Source organism: Corvus kubaryi, unplaced genomic scaffold (genome assembly GCF_017639235.1).
Source record: "Corvus kubaryi isolate FWS band 111438036 unplaced genomic scaffold, C.kubaryi_AGA036_p1.0 124, whole genome shotgun sequence".
Classification (NCBI taxonomy): domain Eukaryota; kingdom Metazoa; phylum Chordata; class Aves; order Passeriformes; family Corvidae; genus Corvus; species Corvus kubaryi.
In genome coordinates, this window is record NW_024580659.1 from 4,899,500 (window position 1) to 4,920,132 (window position 20,633).

General features: G+C 39.1%; 1 protein-coding gene across 1 annotated transcript in view; it reads right to left on the minus strand.

The window, feature by feature from the left end:
• Window positions 1–20,633, minus strand: part of ARHGEF3 (Rho guanine nucleotide exchange factor 3) — a 111,998-nt gene that overhangs the window by 84,453 nt on the left and 6,912 nt on the right. The window contains 1 exon segment of the mRNA XM_042020932.1: window positions 15,010–15,105. Within this exon segment, the coding sequence (XP_041876866.1) occupies window positions 15,010–15,105 (96 nt within the window).

Sequence of the window (20,633 nt, forward strand, 5' to 3'; positions counted from 1 at the left end):
TACAAAATACCTCCAAGATACCCAACCTTTGACTGATCACCACCATGTCAACTAACCACAGCACTCAGTGCCACATCCAGCTGTTTCTTGAACTCTTGCAGGGATGGTGACTCCATCCCATCCCTGGGCAGCCCATTCCAATGCCTGACCCCCCTTTCAGTGAAGAAATTCTTCCTGATGTTTAATCTGAACCTCCCTTGATACAGCTTGAGGCCATTTCATCTTGTGCTGTCATCTCCTCTTGTCCTCCTCACGTTAGCAATAGCAAAACCTTTCATGGGAAGTTGCACTATTTATATCAAGCCTGAGGGACAAAGCTTCAACTTTTTAAACCTTTTGCCATTTCTAGAGATTTTTTACTTAGAATTTTTTTTTAAAATCCCAAATCATGATACTTTATCTCTTTTTCCTTTGGGTGTTGTTTTAAAGACAAGCATCCAATAAAACCTGGGAGAGAGCACTTACAATCTATTAGATTACCAAGACCGATAACAATAACAAATGCAACAAAATATTTAAGATACTCACAGCTGAAACATCTGTATGCATGTGATATCATTATGTGATATATAGCTGCAAGTTATCAAGATCAAACTATGGAGCTTTTAGATTTACAAAGACATTTTTGCTTGTAAGACTTTCACCTGCATTACTAGCAGATTGTACACCACAGGGGCCCAAATAAATAGTGATTTCACCTCCATTTCACCACATTTCCATCTGCACAGTAATTCCTATTAAGTTGCATAAATAACTCTAAGAGCAACTATCAGTCCCCGGAGCTTAGAAAACTATTTTCTCCTCATATATAACAAAGTGCTCTTCACTATTTTCTTATTCAGCTTTAACAAATTTTTTTAGATCTCAAAAATAATTTTCAGAGTATTTAAAATATTTATTAGTTTAGTTTCCCTTTTCTTAATAAAACTCATTAGAACTTTTCCTTGCGGCCACAAATCCCCTGAGCACCATAAGCATTTTGTGTTACTCCCTGACAGTGAAGCTACCAAATCAAGCCCTGAAATGCTTTCAAGTTTAGAAGTTTATTCATATCATAAACACCAGACTGGTTTCCCCTTTGTTCTGAATGAAAGTGAAATAAATATGAACAAGGCAGTTGTATGCCAACAAAGGCCAGTTTACAAGTACAAGGAGAGCTAGATTTAACAACAAACAGTTTCAGGATATTTCATTTAACACTGACAAATTTATTTCTGAAAAAAACAGGAGAGTTTTTGAAGGCAATTTATAAATAGATGCTGAAGTCAACAAATACTGACCTCTACCATGTGACTTGTGTGATCCTGACCTTTGTTACACAGTGAGGTCAGAAGGCTACCAAGATAGTTTTATCTTCAAGAAGGATGTAAATAATTTACATAATGACTAATACTGTTAATAAAAACCAAGTTATAGCTCCTGAGCAGAAGATTTTGCACTACAAATTTGGCTTAAGAAGTTTCTTTACAACATAAAACATTTGAAGCCGGTGCCAAATTTTGCATCTAATGTTTCTAACACTTTTCATTGGTCTGTGGGATGATAGTTCAGCAATACATTGAAAGGGTGTTTCTACTCTGAAACCAGACACACCTGTCAACATATGTGGGTTTCTATGCAAGAGAATGACTTTCTATTAAGTAAGCAAACCCCCATACTTTCACTGAAGGGACATTTAACCTGAGATGCAAAAGCAAAATGTTTTCAGCTAGTTATTATTCACAGCTGGGTTCCCGTGGGAACATTCACTGTTGCCATAGTAATTACTATAGAAACCCTGAATGCAATGGAGTCAAACCTGTTGAAACTGTGGTACCATTAAAGCTCCATTCAAAATAACCACTCAGGACAGAAAATGTTCACTAATATCTGCTTTTGGCAACAACAAGTTAGGTTTTCTAGTCTCTTCAATATCAATACACTAACTACGTTAATTTCAGCCCAAGACCATTTTACAAAAGAAACATGAAACCTTGTTAAAATAATCTTCTTACAAGTACAGAATCCTTTATTTTAAACTAACATCATACCAGTGACGGCTCTGGAAGGGTTCATATGTGTTGTCCCAGGTCAAAGAAGATTCATTAAAAAGTTCATTTATCAGTAGGAGATATCTGGAGCTAGGTTTTTTTTCCAAAATGCATATATATGTATATATAAAAAATAAAATTTATCTCTATGGATACATATTCACACTCCTATATTTTTTCTTTCCTTCTTGATTACTATCCCTGCAAAATCAAGCATTAACACATGAAGTGAGGCAGGAAATGGGATTTTGCTGTAAAGTAGACCAGTGATGAGCCACCAATGGAAGAAATTAGTACCCGCACATCTGCACACACAGTTTTGTTCTTTATTTTCATCAGGTTTTTGGTTTTTTCCAGACACTCTCCACTATTAGGTTTCTTCAGAAACTTTTAATGCCATGCCTTTAAATTAGAACACATTTATCTTTGTTCTTACTCTTGCTGATAGCTAATGTATTCGGGTTTCAGTGAGGTACATTAGAGACACACACTGCAATATTCCATTATAAAAACTGAAAAGCTCCCTACTCACAAACACAGGAGAACAGGCTTTTTCAGCCTCTATACAGAAAGCACTGGAACACAAGGACAATATTCTCAGTCACTACAGCAGCTGAAGTGAGTGTCAAACCACAAGGGAAGAAATCAAACAGATGTTGATTTGATCAATGATGATGCAAAAGTATTTAATGTTTCCTTTATGGTCACAGATACCAGAACTACTGTTGCTAGCCATAGGTGAGTGATCCTACTCCTAAATATGTAAAGTGCATTTCTGGAGTCAAGCTGTCGGATTTTTTCCAGTCACTTATACTGTATCTCTTGATTAATAAAACACTATCTGTGCTTTCAGGACAGCATTTTTCATTTCCAAATGTGTCAAAAACGCTGTTCTGTGATTCTATGAACTGATGTGAGAGAGTTCACTTCATCTGATACTCTCCCCACCTCCAACTGAAGAGTGGTCACACATCAAGGACTTCAGGCTGCTGCAAGATTCACTAACAATATTATCTAAGAGCCCTACAAGCAGATCTCCCAACCCCGACAACTTCAAACCGAGAAAGAAGAGATATGCAGTGATTTGACGAGTCAATCACTCAGAAAAGTGGCACAGTAATGAAGAACAAGCTTGCAAGTCTGATGTTCCAGTATGGGCTCTTTGCTCAGGGTAAAGATTGAAGATAAAAGCTGCTTTCTCACTTCCAAGAGACCAAAGCGGCACCAGAGCGAGGTGAAGCCGCATTCGCATCCCATGCACGGCATGGGGTGAGATGTGACCTCGTGATCTCAGCCAGAACTAAAGATCAGGGGTTTAGCGCGGAGCACACCCGGTGACAGCACAGCCTCAGCTCGCTGCTGCACACACAGTCTCTGCTGGGGCAGCTGAGCAAGGTCCTTCCAGTGGCAGCAGCCCCCAGGCTGTGTCCCACACCTCAGCTCTCACCACCTCTGTGCTCCCCTGCCATGACAGGGATGTGGTCAGCTCAGGGCAACACTTGTGCTGCTGTTCTTTACCAGGGATGTGAGTGGCCACGCTCTCTGGGGCCCTCTCTCACCATGCTTGTGCTAACTGGGATCTCTCACCTCAACCCACACACAATTATGTTAAAACTGGAGTTCATATGGTGTGATATTTTTCATATCTACTAAAAAACGAAACTAGGCAATGAGTTCAAAAGCTGCTGGCAAGACCAACAGCCCAGTCACATGTCATTTCCTGGGGAAACCAGGCTCTCTTCAAACCACACACACACCTTTTGCAAGTCTGACTTGCTGAGGTACCTTGAAAAGCAAAGAAAATGGTTCCAGAACTCCAAGCTGCCATGTCCCTTGGCGTCCTACTGAGAAAGATAAAAGTTGGGGGGTTATTTGGTTGGATCTTTAAACTCAAAATGTGTCATAACTTTTATTCTTCAAGTAAATCTATGGAATGGGGAAAAAAGGCTGTTCTTTAAATTGTCATAATGAATCAACCTCCCTATGTGGGAAAAAATGAAATTATTTTTTCTCCAAGTTCATAGAATCAGGTGACTCTTCTCAAGAGAGAAATATTTAAAGTTACTAACAAGTGAAAAATATTAAATGTTAATCCTTATCCACAAAGATAAACATTAACACTGTGTCTGATATGCAAACAAGCTTTAAAATGATCACTAAATTCAATTGTGAAAAAAAAAAAAGACAAAAAAAAAACCGCAAAAAAGAAGCATCACAATATTTTTAAGTTATCTTTAAATGGAAACCTGATCAGAACAGTTACATCTTTGCTTTAGTGGAATATAAACAGAGTTGCACTACACTCGTAATGGAGTTCTACTGTGAGCAAAAGCCTCAGCTAACAAAAAAAAAAACTTGCCCTATAGTGCATTTGAGATGTAACTGATTGCTAAAAGGCTATTAAGGCATTAAATTACCATAGCAGACATTTATTGTAAGCATGCTCTGATATCAGGAGTGTCAATCTTTGCACACCAATTACAACGGCTAATAGACATTAACACATAATAAAAAGGTAGGTGTTACTACATTTTTACAACTGCTTCACACAAAAAACCTTTCTGTTCTTACAGAAATCTCAAAACATGTACGAAGTACTGTTTAAAGAACCTGAAAATTTAGATATTTCACTTTCAAATAAATACAGGCACTTGAATAACTGAGCTTGTTTTCCTACACAAGTTAGCACTGTAAACAAAAGGAATTCACACGCTTTGTTTAAGTTTCCACTTGATTAAGTCTGGAACAAAGCAAGACAACAGTCATCCATACTGATCCCAAATCTTGCTCTGCAGCACCACAGTGTTGTTTACCTGAGCAATTTCTAAACTGCTGGGCTAGGCTGAGAAAACAGGTCAGCATTTCCTCAGGGAAAACACAGCTTGTTGCTTCACCAGACTACAAACTGTCCTCACCTAGTCACCCAGCCGATGCAAAATCCTAAATCAACTGTGACCTGATGATGGATTAGACAGTTTTGGGGACTACCAATATGTTGGCAAGAGAGTCACAGATTCCTTACTGGGCAAAAATTATTATTTTAATCACCAATTAAAACAGTTTGACTAGAAATGGGTAAGGAAACAATACTCAGAAACCTTGACGGAATTTAACATGAGACCATTTCCTTTAAATAAGGACACCAGAGATTCAGAATCCGAAAAAATTTTTGCCAGTTCTAGAGTCGTTGGTCAATCTTCCAACCTGCCCTTTGTGACAATTATGTGTTTCTGTAGGTAGAAGTCAGTTGCTGAAAGGCCTGAGGCAGGAGCATGGTAAGAGAAAATCATGATCACATCCTACCTGTACTGTTTATGAGAAAAACAAACAGCTGAACATTCATGGCCTGTGTTCCTCAGGGAGGCAGGGACGGCTGCTTCAGTTACATGAAATTACACATTAGTAGAGGAACATAAGAAATCACTATTCTGTTTATGACTACAAACTTAGCATATACCGTTTTTCCAAATTAAGTGCACAGAGTCAGGGGACATTTCACTGTTGTCTCCTTGCAAACAGGCTGTTTAGGAGCTGCAAAAGAAACCTGCTTCACCTGACAAGAGGAAGCTCTGAAAAGCACACCTACAGACCTGAAGGACACTGCTGGTCAGAAAAGTCCAGCCTTACCCATCCTGCACACACAGTGAGCAAAATCAAACGCATATAACCTTCAGAGAGATAATTAAGACGTGATTCTGGTGCTAAAGAATTTACCTTTTCAATACCTTGATACAGATACTAAAAAACTACCATGAAACCAAGTCTTGTAACATTAAGTCCTTCAAAAAAAATACAAACACCAGCAAGTGGGAGAAGTCTGGCCACGGCTTAAATGGAATTAAAAGATGGCATATTTACTGAAGGAAACAACCCCGGCGGGGGCAGGACCCGCGGCGAGGAGCGCCCTCCGCGGGGCACAGCGCGGAGCGGACAGCAGCGCCCTGACGGCTGCGGCTCCCAAAGCTCAGCTGCCTCGCTGCCCCAGCACACGGAGAATGAAAAGATCACACTCCAGCAGAGTGAAAGGCAACAGCTGGAGGAGTTTATTAAAATTTTGTTATTTCAGGAATAATAAACCAGCAGATTATTAAATAAATTTCAACGGTTTATGATAAACTAATTTAACCCCCTAAATCCTGTATTTTCTCCCTGCTTTCTTCTTCATTTGTATGGAGATTGGTGGATATTTCCAATAGGTTTCTGTTTTGCTATGCAGTGCCCCCACAGCACTGCACAGGGGAGAAAGATGAAAGAGCTCTTTGGGTCAGTTGCTAGTTTAGATAAAGAAGGATATCTGGGGGAAGAAAAAAACCTCCAAACTTATGAAATCTGATGGATGGGACAGAAGAGGTGCTATATACCAGGGTAGATACAATAAAAGCATATCATGACTTTCCCTGCCTGCACTTTGATACAAATCCGTTACTGATTTGTAGTTGGCTTAGCATGACTCCCTCCCTGCACTGAGTTAGAGAAACAGCAGATCTGAGTGGGAGGGAAATGTGCCTAAGCATGCCCAGGTACAACCTGCCAGATCTAGCTCTGCTGTAGTAATAAATAATGGATTATAAAGTGTCAAATGTGAATGTACCTAATGAAATTGCAGAGAGACCTCAGTTTTTAAAAATCTGAGTGCAACTTCTCTCTTTTATTTATTTATCTAGTCATATACCACTTGATTTTAATCTGTGGAATAAAAACACATTATATAGCTTTCAAAATAGAGTCATATTTATCTTACTGTTCTCTACAGAGTGGAGCTGGGGAAACCCCAAGAGAGAAAAACAGAGCTCCTCCTTTTTGGTGCAATTTGCAACGATAAATGAGAGTCTTTGAAACAAAATCTTCTCTACACTCAGAAACATAGTAGTAATTGAATTCCCTTTTTTAAAAACAACTTCAGAATCCATTTCTTTAAAATGAAGACTTAGCTGGAGAGCTCATAAACTACAGTCAACTCCTGGCCTTCACCACCAAGTACAAAGCCCAACAAAGAAGGTGACAACAAACCACATCTATTCCTGGCAATACATTAAATTAATTTTTAATTCATGCTTCTTACAATAATAATTAAGCTCAAAGTCAGGGAAGAAAAACATGATTTTTCCATACTAACATAAGAGGATATTCTGACATATTTGCAGGTATTTTTTAGTCACACATCTTTAGTGAGTTTCTATTCATAATGACCTTAACATTCATATCCCTATTCACACAGGTTTTCTCTTTCCACATCAAAAGAAATAAGTCTGCTGAGGAATTTCCTTGTGTAGTTTTAAGGCAATGGAACGACAATCTAATACAGAAAAGCCGTCTTTTGTGTCCCAGAGATTTGCAGGTGACCAAATGTATTCAGCTGAAAGATACACATTCAAATCATTGTCTCTAACACCTACCTGTTGAAATTTTCAGGGCCCACAGGAAGATGCAGTTAATTTAACCAGTTCATACATCCTCCAGCCTTCCCTCCCCCTCAAAGGAAAGACCAAATGATGAATCAGCCTTCTATTTCTGATCTTTTGTTTCCAACTACTGCAATGTATAAATATTTCCAAAGAAATACCGTTTGTGTTCCTTAAAAACTTTATCACCAGCTCCCTCTACAGCCAGAGAATTATCTAAGAACTTTTTTTTTTTTATGGGGGGGAAGGGAGGGAAGGAGAGGAAGTGTCTTCCTATCAGTATCAGAGTATTAACTAGAAACTCAACTGTAATATGGGCTGAACAAGCATATAAAATAATAACAAACTGTTTATAAGAACAGATTCTGGAATCTTAGTGAAAAGAAATCATGACCAAGGACAGGAATCTTTAAAAAGAGAAGCAGGGTAAGCATACAGGAAACAGATGGTTACCAGTGGTAGATCACTGGGGTTTGGGGGTTTTTTTACATTAAAAAAAGGTCCCACTTCATTTAGACACATGCACATCCACCCACACATAGAATCAAGATGTTTCAAAGTGATTAGCAGAAACTCACACTCACTGTCCCCTGCTCTGCCAGTGAGGAGCTGCACAAGAAACTGGGATGGAAATGGCCAGGGCAGCTGAGCCGAGCTGGCCACAGGGATATTCCATAATTCAGGAGGTCATGCCCAGTATAAGAGGGAGCCAGAGGGGGTCGATTGTTGAATGAGGATGGGCATCGGTCAATATCTGGTGAGCAACCCTACCGTGCATTGGTTGTTTCTCTCTCCCTTTCTTTACTATTACTACCACTGCTGGGAAAATCGTTAATTGTAACAAATAGTCTTTAAATCTTGTGAATTCCTTTTGCTTTAACTAAAGCAGGACAGTGCTTAGTCCTGTATTAATGTGTGCAAGTGGTTACTGCAGCCTTAAAGTCTGTGGGCCTGAGCAACACTGATAAGCAGCTGTGTCTTGGTCAGACCACATCAGCTGGAGTGCATTCAAAGGGAAGAAACTTTCTTTTTGGAGGCCTGTGATCAAAAAAGGACGATTTCAGGAATGGAATGTTCCCCAAATGACCACCAGAGACCCTCAAAAGACCCCTACTCTAATGTAAATAAACTCCAAGAAGCCATTTGAATATGCAAAAGAATTTGTGTGAAAGTTTAGCATGTATGTATGAGTTTGGGGAAATGTAATGAATATGTATAAGTACATAGATTTAAACTGGTCTGTTAGGTAGTGGGTTAGGCAGAAATATCCCCCTCACGCCTGGCACCTAAAATAAAAGTGATGCCTCTTTCAAATACTGAAATTACAGTGCTAGAGTGTTTTATTCCCAACTTTGGTGACACTATCATTGTCATTAGTTAGGGGTTAAGCCACAGCAACCATGAAGGAGGGAAGGCAGTGTTTTCCTTTACTTGGCTTGTTAACAGGTTTTCTAATTTTCAATTAGAAATTTTTACTATTTCTGCAATTTTTTGTGGATTTTTTTCAGAAGATAATAGAGAAGGAAAAGAAAATACAGCAAGATGCTGCATATCTGAATGAGAAAATAAGGCTCTACAGCACGAATAAGAACTAAGCTGACAAATTTCATCCTTGTTCTAAACTACAAAAACTCATTTACTCGATGTTTGGAAGACAGCACTTAAGGAGATGTTTTTATCCTCTATAATCATAATTTCAACTTACAAATGACCAAAACCTGAGTTAGGGATGGTGAGGCCTCCTTCCATAGTGTATTAGTTATTAACATTGGTGATCCAAGCCTAATCACCTGTGTTATTTATCACCCTGACAGCATGCACTTCTCTAATCCACAGAGGGGAAGAATGAAAATAAGTTTAAAAAATTTAACATACCAAGATATGAAAGCCTGGTTACTTATGTAAAGCTGTACAGATTCAGCTTCTCAGTATCAGTGATTCCTATTCCAGCCAAGAGAGTTACTCACACAGTCCAAAGTGACATTTTTTATTAAATTTATTTTCTAGATTTCACCAGGATAGCCCGTATGGAAGAATACAAGAACATATTTCTATAAAACAAATGGACTGACAGATTTTTACACTCCTTTCCTACATCAAAGTAACTAAAAGTTATAGTGTTAAAACATGCTTCATTGCTTTAATAAATAAACGTATTTCACTCCCTCTATACACTCCCTGTGAACACTCAGTTGATTTGCCAGAGTACAAAAGCCATGTCACCAGCCTGTGCACTAACACACATTCATAAACAAAATACCATTGAGAGCAGCCTAAAGATGGCATTATCTTTTACTTGGATAAAAAGTTCTTGATAGTCAGCTGGAACAAATTTCAGATATTTCAGAAATGTTTGTTGTATCTCGCTCCCTCAGCTAACAGCTATAATAAAGAGACATGCAACTCTGAAAAAGCAGGTAGAGCCCATCAGTCATAACCAAGAATGCAGCAGATGTTTTAAGAGGCACACCATCAACAGAAATTATTTGCAGTATGACCTAGAGACAGTGTAATAACATGTACAAGATGCAGATTACAGCTTTATCCAGGAATCTAGTGAGTGATGATCTTTCACCAAAAAAAAGAAAAAATGAACCCCCTGCAAAAAACCACCAAATATTACCTACAAGCAGCAACCTTAGATTCATAAGGTGGTTTTTAAACAAGCAATCAGTAACTCACCTCTGCTGCTATTTCTTTATGCGATCCCAGAAAAAAAGCCAAGGGCGGGGTGGGAAGAGGGAAGGAGAACAGCCAGACACGAGAGAGGGAACAGACACAGCCGCTCATCCGAACCAAGGCTGCCACCTCGTGGGCTCGGGCCGGGGGCAGCCCCAGCGCTTTTCTTTCTCAAGGCAGCAATCAAGAGGTTTTTGATCCCATCCAGGATGAGGAAATGCAATCCATACTTAGTTTTGTAAGACATGATGATTGAACATATGTTTAAACTTGTACTTGCCTCTGGGGCGTATTTTCTTCAGCTACAAAGCCCATTTCAAGTGTGCATGAGGTAAAGTCAGCAGCTGGTGAGTGCACTTACTTTAACCATTTCAGCACATTCTCATCTCTCACTGTTTGTGGGTGTGCTACAAGCCTCATGAGTCACCCTCTCCATGCCCTACGTCATTCTCCTGGATCTTCATCCACTTCCTTTAAGGGACTGGTCTCAGGCTGCAAGTCCCAATGCAAGTGATTCCCCTGTAACAATTTTCAATTCTACTACTCCTTTTATGGGCAGAGAAGTACTTTAAATAAACTAGGAAAGTTAGGTAAGATAGAAGTGATTTTATATATATATAGTAAATATTTATCCACTTTATTAAGAGTAGTTGGTCATAATTATTATGTTATGCTGACTATCCTGAATATTCTTCAGCTTTCCAAGAAAAGCATTTTCTCTCTTTGTAATAAGACATTACTAGAAAGCAACTAATTCAAGGCCTCTTGCAGAAAAGATTAATTTTATCCAGCTATCTAAAGTGTTAATCTGTAATTTATGGGGTTCCTTTTTGTACACATTGTAACCTTGCATTCCCCAAACATGTATGTGCCTTTTTGTAATCAAACATCTGCAGTTAAACTGCACTTAACTAAAGCCAGTTTAATTCAGCTCTCCAGGATGACTCATTTCTACTGATTAAACAAGGATATAGGAGAAACAGGGAAAGTTGTGAAACTTGTTTCTCTTCTTACTGTAATTCCAGACCATAATTCTTCCTTCATCAACTAGCAGCTGGCAAAATGTGCAACAGAGTCAAGATGATTTATTGTCACGAAACCTTACTTCCCCACACAAGCTAAGAGTCAGTTTGTGCACTTGTCTGTCTCTGAGGTGCAGAATGCAGCAATTTAGCTACTCTGTTCTGATCCTTACTGAGGAAGAAGGGCTGTCCTTAAAACCACAGGCATTAAGGTAAAATCTATGTGTATCTACTATTATGTGGTATCTACACAGTTCCTCATAAAGTGAAGATGCACATTTTCAGCTGCTCACTACTGCTTTCCTATCTTGCTTTTACTCATGGGGGTTTCTTAGTCATGAGGATGTCAGTTCAAGTATTATTGTAGTCTCAGTTGACCCTATTATTTCTATTTTGCTCTTAAACAGATTAATTTATATATTAAAAAAAAAAAAGCACTTCAAATATAGGTTTGTACAATACTCCAGAATAACTACTTTTTCTATACCGAAGAGTTTCCAGACATGTGCACACTAAGATATGACAGTAAGCTGTTCTCTTTCAATGTATGCAATCACAGAGCTGGGTTTAAAATTAGTTTTTGCCATATCTAAATTCAGTATCTAAGCATGTCTTCCTTCTCACTACACAGACTGGAGTTTCAATAGCTTCCCTTCCCCACAAAGTCACTAGTCTCAGATTAGAAAGGAAAGCTGAAACAAACAATCTGTTACAGCTTAAGAAAAAAACAGAAAAAGACATTAAGAAGTTTCTGTCCTCAAATTTAGTTTAAGCCAAGTCATAAGTACAGAGTCAGAATGCACTGGAGTCCACACATAACATTGCGTGTTTGGTTAGTTTTAAGATTTATAGATTTATTTATTCATAACATGGACAGTTTTCAGAGAAATTTGGTCTAAAAGTGATGAAAACTTTGTCACAAAAACAGCAGAACACTGCATACTTCATAAGGAATATGGCAGAGTATTTGGAGACAGAAATGGAAAGCCAAGGCACCACAAACTCTGTCATGAGACACCCAGAACCCCAAATTTCAATTATTGGTTTTAAAAGGATTAAATACATCCTGACTTAATCCTAGGTAAGATGATGGAGGAGTGACTAGCAAGATTTCATCCAGCCTAGAGGAAGCATGTTATAAAATCCACACACAGTAATAAAACCTGGAAAATTTCCAATTCTCCTGCACATTTGTTTTGAAAAACAATGTGCCAGCCAGCTAGTTCACAGAAATCATGGATGAACTGACACAGTTCCCACTTGCTCCCTTATCTTTAGTTCCTTTCTTGCAATTTTCAACATTAGGAAAGTGAGAATCTGCCAGATCAGGAGCTTCTACAATTTCAAGGCTCTCAAGCCTTGATTTGTTCAACACTCTTCCACACCAGCTCAGACAGCTGATACTGTTGATGTTATGACCATCCACCAAGTTCCTCAGCCTTCCTGCTTATCGAGAGCAGCTTAATTTGGTTCACACACAAACTGCCATGATACTCTGTAGTTTTCAGACATTCACAGCAGTCACACTTCTGCTACTACCACCATTCTGCTGCTGCTGTAATCTTGATTGTGTATGTTGGGGTGGGAGGAAAAGCAACAGAATCAAGTGAAGCATTGCAAGTTGGAGAATTCAATTATTTTCTTCATCTGGTAGAGGCACCAAACTATGGAGATATGAAACATTCATGAACTAGAATGGCAGAGTTGGTAAATGGCTGTACAAGGTAACTGGGGTTCAGTCAATTATTTCCTCCCCCTCTGTTTCTAGGGGGCCTTATGCAACATCAAAGCCTTTTACACGCATCATAAGTGATGTTTAAACGCTAGATAAGGTCTTGCTCAGGGCTCTTCTCTGTGGAGGCTTTTGATTTAATTGAATATTTCACATTGTCACTGTATGCATTTAACAGTAGACATTTCTAATCTTGGTATGACTAACACCAGTCCTTACAAATACTCACATTTTCATGAAAATAAACCCAGAACCATCAGAATGTAAATAAGTTCCAAGAATCAGACAACGACTAAACAGCAATAAATGAACAATGCAATAAGGCAGTGCACCATTGCACTTTATTAGGCTCAGAAAAATAATGTTCATTCAGCTCTAGTACTCACAGAACTCCAGAATAAAAACCAGCATTTTAGAAACCTAACCAGACATGCATCACGCTGCTATTGATAAAGTCCTCCCTGGGCCTCCTTTTCTCCAGGTTAAGCAATCTCAATTCCCTCAGCTGCTCCTCATCAGGCTTGTGCTCCAGCCCCTTCCCCAGCTCTGGTGCCCTTCTCTGGACACACTCCAGCACCTCAGTGTCTTTTGTGTAGTGAGGGGCCCAAAACTGAACCCAGATTTGAGCTGTGGCATCATCAGTGCCCAGTACAGGAGGACATCCAATGCCCTGGTCCTGCTGGCCACACTATTGCTGATACAGCCAGGATGCCACTGGGCTTCTTGGCCACCTGGGCACACGTTCAGCTGCTGTCAACCAGCACCCCCAGATCTCTTCCTGCCAGGCAGCTTTCCAGCCACTCTGGCACCAGCCTGGAGATGCAGGGGGTTGGTGTGACCCAAAGGCAGGATCTGCCTTTACCTTGTTGAACCTCACACCACCAGCCTTGGCCCACTGATCCAGCCTGCCCAGATCCCTCTGCAGAGCCCTCCTACCCTCCAGCAGATCAACACTCCCACCCAACTTGGGGTGTAATCTGCAAATTTACTGAGAGTGCCCTCAATCCCCTCATGCAGATCATTGATAAAGATATTAAACAGAACTTTTCCCAGATCAATACCACAAGCAGGACACAAAAAGCAGCAAAAGATACCAAACAAAAAAAAAGGATTTGTGTCAACTTCCCACCCCTTGGTAGATTTGGGAATCAGGAGGGAAGCCCACAGTTCTTCCTTGTCCTGCCTTTTCATCCAAAGACTTTGTTGAGAATGTTCCAGAAGACATGTTTAAAAGAAACTACTTTCAGGGACTATAATGCTGTTAATTTAATATTACATAAAAACCAAAGCAAAAAAAAAAAAAGATTTTATTTGATTTCCTGACAAGCATGCAACAGGAAACAGAACATTCATTTGCTAATTTCTTTAATCCTTCAGCTTTTCGAGAGTATTTCTCAGACTACAAAAACAACAGTAAGGTTGCTTTTTGTCCATATGGGTGTCACGCTTCCTGTCATTAATTTATTTGTTGTTTGCCACATGGTAAATAAATAATGTACAAAACCTCTAGCAAACAACAGCAAGTAAAAACCAGCAGGATCTCAATAAAAGGCTCTCATTAACCCAGGTGGAATAGTATAAAAGCCTTTACAACACCCTGTTCCCTTCATGAAAACACAAACCAGGCGCTAAAAATGGTCTGTGGCAATTTTAATCAAAAAATTGTTATGAAGTGTAAGCATTTGTCCACAACCACTGTTTAATAGTGCAATTGGTTTTATTCCTCCAGTACAGAGTAAATTTTTTTTCTATACACAAAGTAGAAACTACTGACTTTGTAATGTCTCCCAGGGCATGAATCTCAGGAGCGTCACAGCACTGAAGGTGCTGATGCCAGCATAGCAGCAGCATTGGGAGATTAAAACATTTGCTATATGTGAAAGATTCCCTGAGCACAACTGCTGCACTGCTGAAGTGAGCAGGAGTTTTTCCATTGCCCATCCCCCATGACACCCTGTACCACGTCATTTGCTAAAAACTCAAAACCAAAATAAAAAATTATTTCCCTTTTCCTTTCTCTGTTATTAAATAATGCAGACTTAAATTTATCTGTTATAACAAATAATTGTTTTACTTAATTTTCAAACTACATCCCCCAGTATTGCTGTCTACTAGTGTCTCAGAAAATGAGAAGTAAAGCTTACCAAATTTTTTCTTTTTCCATTCCTCCTCTGGCACACTGGTTTATTACAGCAGGGCTACTCATGGTAAGGGCTGAGCTTTCAGAATTCATTTTTTTTCTACAAAAGAATAACATCAAAAAACAAGAAAAATGCTATTTAAGTAAAGATTGTGGTTACTAATTAAGTAGAAAACTGAAACTTTTTAAGACAAGAACTTTTAAAAACCAAATGCAGTATGTTTTACTCATTTAAGTAAATGTCCTACATCAATGGGATTAATTGGATGAATACACTGAGAAGGATTTGGCAGTTTTATGGTCTTGCTAGTTACGCCAAACCCAACACTGATTGTCTTCTGTTTACTTTTCTGAACACATGCCAAGAGAGTTGATGTCAGCAAGCCTGTAGCCAGGGCTGTGCATCACGGCAGTTCTGTTAACTCAGAGCAGCAGCCACAGCCAGCACTGCTGTGGAACGATCCACACACACAATGTAGGGAAGGAAATTTCAATTTCTAACATGTAAAGATTTACAGAAGCTTTTTAGCATATTTTAATAACTTAAGATCATACTTTGCCAATTTGCAGAAAATAACCATTCATTCATGGTTGAAGTCCCACTCTAAAACAGCACAGACATATTCCAGAGCTGGCAATAGCAATTCCCAAGTTACACCACTTACAAAAGGTCTATATGGTCAAATAAGTTTCCAGTAAATTACTTGCATGGCAAGAACAAATGAAGACTCTACATAATGCAAGTTAATTCCACCATGAAACAGTAATTATTTTTTGGTAACAGGATCCACAATGTTAACCTGAAACCTGTGAGTCCTACAGCTTCCCTCCCCACTCCTGCTTTCTTTTGAAGGAGGGGGGAGGATATTTTTAGCCATCAGTCATCTTATTCAACTTGATTTAACACCTGGTTTCTACTATGGTCAGTACAAGACCTAATGAATTAACAGAAATCAGACTCAACTGTACATTAATTAATACCTTCTTACCTTTCTTCAACCAGAAAATAGGCTGTGCTTGTCAAGATAATAATCCCATAGTTTTTCAAGAAGGTACAAAGAACCATTAAAAAGCTGGTTTAACCTGTGTGAAACCTGGGCCAAAATCTGACTTGACAGATCTCAGGGACAGCATGAAAAACTGAGTGCAGGGCACGTGTCCCGTCACTGGCACGTAGATAAGGCCAACCTGCACAAAATAAATGCTCTGAAGAGAATGCCCATCTTGGTTTCAAAATTCTGCCCATGCAGGAGTGGATAAACAGCCCTGGCAAAGCCCTGTTTATCAGACAGAAGTCCCAGGACCAGCAACCAAACTTTGGTCCTTACTGACATTAATGTCTTGTTTTTGCCCGCCCCTTGCTGTGAACAGAGCCTGTGGCACTGACCCTTCAGAGCAAACAGGACAGATTTGCAAGAATAGGTCTTTAATCTTGAATTTTTTTAACATCCCTCATAATAGAGAGGGATACAAGTCTATTTTTGGGCAAATTTATTTCTTGACATCTTGTTTTAAGCATCCAAAAAACTACTCTGAACAGGAAAACAACAAAAGCCTCACCTCTCTGAGGGCAGGAACAGAGACTCAGCCATCTGACCTCTTTTTGGATCAGTGCCTGGCCTCAAATTTACTCCTGATTCTCAAGTGCATCATTTTGGAAGAAACAAAAAGTAAGAAAAAACAAACAAAAACACCACAAAGAAAAAAAAACCAGCAAAACCAAACAAACACAAACCAAAAACTCAAACCAAATCAACAGCACAAAAACCCCACCAAACAAATCCACACAAAAAACCCAGTAATTCTAAAGCTGGCTGAGCAGCAACATGTGCTGAAAACTAAATTATTACTTGCCTCTCTAGTCTATAATAACACAGGAAGAGGAGAGTTTTTCTTAAATACATTTTAAAGCAACATTGCAAGAGTCCATACTTAATATCTTCTGCAAAGTGCCCCTTTTTGAGGAAGCCATTTCCTAACCTGGGGAAAGCCCAGATTCTTCAATGATCACACAAGTTATGGCAGCAAGAGTTTTACCTCCTCTTACAGTCACCCATACCAGTAAGATCAAAGGTTCAGGGCAAGGTTGGAAGCAGTCCATTACCTCTCAAAGTTGGAAGGTCAAAGATTCAGATTACAAAACCACAAGGTTGCCATTCCAGAAAAAAAGGTACAACTTCCACTGTTCACCTGTGAGCTGGTACTAGAGCAGCACAACTGTTCAACGTATGACTAAAAAAAAAAATAATAAAGTTGTTTTCAGCACTCTCCTCCCCACCTGTGGAAATATCCAAGCCAACACTCCATACATATCTCTGCACTGAGACTTCCACACTCAAACTAGAGCAAAAGCAGAGGCCAGAAGTGATAAAAGTTATTGTGTTATTCTTTTCTATGAACAATTGATGATAAAGGTTGACATAGATCTAACAGAAAATAAATGAAACATGGAATTAGCCCAATTTATGTTCTCAGATGCTCCGCAAAAGAAAACCACATGAAGTAAGAGAGAGAAATACATCTTGTCAAACCTCTCAGCTCCCTCACATTCCCAGCCTGATATCTGAGAACAACAGTAGCATGCTGTGCACTTTGAGTGACTTTTGTCTGTATCAGCCTATATCAGCTGTCTACATCAGCTTCTTTCGAATCACACTCCTTGGTTACTGTCTGTGGAGATGGAGGGCACTGCCAAGGTTTGGAGGCCACGTCAGGATTGCCATTCAGCAGCTCTCCCCAGCCACACTTTGGAGGTTGGACAGCAGTGAGTCAGACAAGCTTCAGGGACACACTTTTGTCACACTATTCCTGTCAACAGGTCTACACGGGTCTTTGTTGATGCTCTACCAGGAGCAACAGGTAATTAAACAGTTGATCCCCACAACACTGACAAGTTTTATGGCCTTGTCAAAATACCAAAAGTTTTTTAGTTTCTAAATGGCAAATGGAAAACTGGTATCTGTCAACACTTTACAAAGTCATAGATACCAAATATTACCACTACTACTTACTTGAAAGTCATTTCACTGAAAAATTCTCAGCCTGTAGATTCCCTACTCATGTGCCACAGAGTTCCCATAAGACGCTTTCTTGAGAATAAAATATTATTATTTAAATATGTACAAGGGGGATTTATCTTTTCAAGCATTAAGAATATTTACATATTTTACATATTTCCAGCAAACAGAAACTGCTTCAGTAGGTCTAAAATAAAACTGATTTTTTTTTTTTTTGTGGAAAGAAAATTGTAAGGCTTATAGTCTCTAAAAAATATTGTTCATATTCAAAGTAAGCCACACAAAATGAAAGTTAAAACTAACAAAGGAAACTTTGTATATGTTTAAAAATATATATATATATATGCACACAATCAGAATACTACTACTATCCTCAGAAATCAGCCTCCAGTAACAACAACATCTTAGAAAATTAAATGCAATTCAAGAAGCAAAAGAACGATGTTCAGAAACAAATGTGCTGCTCACAGGTGCCTCTTTCTGTATCGCCATCCAACTCTTGTTTGGACTTGAACTTCATGGCATAGGCAAGATTCATGATGAAACTTGAAGGAGGAAAATAAATCTATCATCTTCCCTCTTAACAACCTGAAGCCAGATGCCAAGGCAAGTCAATGAATATTAAGAGACTGCTCAGACGCATTCTGTTCCTGAGCCTCTGTACACTGAACCTTGCCTGTTCCAGATAAGGGACACGCACTTGAATTAGGTGTTGTCCTGGAGATCGTGCTGTGCTGTAACTGCAGGAAGTGGGCAAAAAGCTACTGCAGAACAAAAACATAGGAAAACAATGCCAAAGAGTTTATTTATAGCAACTATGTTTAACACTACTGTCTCTGTCTTACTGTGGAAACTTGAAGAAACATCCTTGCTGGTTTTGAGGAGACATCTGAAATTCAGACTACTTAATCTTCTATGACCAAGTATACATTGCTTAACACTAGAGTCCCCATAGGGAAACATGCACCCGAAAATTCTTTTATGTTACCTCTTCTATGCTTCCATTAAAAACACTAACTCTGTCTGAAGCCTTATCAGTCCATCTGCCTTAGAGTAAATTCTTACACCACATAATGGCACAGAAAAGCCTAGCAGTGGTAAGCCACTAGCTCAAATACTGACAAGTGTGTTATATTTAAGTATATTTTATTCATTTGTATTTCATTTTGGGAGTATGCAATGGCCATTAAGTGGACAAAAGCAAAGCAGGGGGAAAGGCTCTAGTATAGCACAGCACTCAAGCCCCTGAACACCTGCACAGAACAGCACAGCAGGATCGTTTAACACAAAGACATAAGAAGGTTCAAGAAAAGTATTGAAGTCACAATACCCACAGGTTCAAACCTAACTTATATCTGGAAGAATGGGGTAAGTATTAGCCAATCTTGTTAAAACTGATTCCCTACACAAAGCCCATTTTCTCCTCCTCCTCTTTTTTCCCCCCTCTCCTTGTGTTACAGTGTAGATACACTTTGATCCTCAGGCTAAAAATATTTTTTGCCTTTCCCTCCACACCCTATTTGTATCTCTAGACAAGATATTCACAGTAGCCATAGTTAAAAAATAACATATCATTCAACAGCTGTTCACTATAGTTAAAGCAAAAATAATTAATATCTTCTGATGAAACATGTTCCCACAGTTCCTCACCCTCACTAAAATGCTTTGCATTGTTGAAATAGTATCTTGTTATACTTAGTTGATAAGAGAACTGTGAGAAAAAAAAAATCTTTTCTGAACTCTAAGAACCTTCAATGCAGAAACTATTACTCTTTTTAATGAAAAAAAGAAGGCAGTAGCATCACTATGTAATGGGCAATAATGTGCATCTACTATGAAGAAATTGATGTGCTAGCCAGCGTCATTCTCCGAAGCCAATGTCTTTACGCTCACAAAGCCTGAAGAGCTGATTACCAGTTAGCAGGTGTAGTGTAACATCTCCAAAGAGGCCATCCCCATTCCCTCACTAACTGCCTGAAATCTGCCATTTCAGGTGAATGAACACACTTACCCTTGCATTGCTTTCTGAAAAGTCAGGTTTCCACACCCGAAGTCAGCAAACACAACTATCTCCCATCTCAATAGCACTCAGCTCCCAGCCAGCTGCCGCCTTAGGCAAACACTTTGTTCAAGGGCACATTTAAACTTTAAACCAAACTTCACAATGACAAACTCTAAAAACAATCTTTTCTTCAAATTGTTTTTCTGAGGCTTTCAGATATGGCAGTTGCAAAACGTCTTTATGCCACTATAGCACACTTCAGTGAAACCAGAGTGAAAACTCAAGAAGCTCTTGAACAATATTTTACAGTAGCAGCCAGTGCTGAGAATTCCACTTTGGATGACCACTTCAATCCCACCCAGCACACCATAAACTTGGTTTCACACACGCCATGGTTATTTCAAGTTTTGACCTCAATGAACACGTGGCATACCATTACTTACCCTCTTGGAGTCTTTAAAAATGCACCTGATGCCCTAAGGAATGATGTTTTGGAGCACCTTTCCAAATACCTATTTTTGAGAGTTTTTATTCCTGTTCTGAAGGCATCTCATTAAAAATATTTGCCTTCTGTCCTCCTCAGAAGTGCAGTTAAATTTTATATAGGTA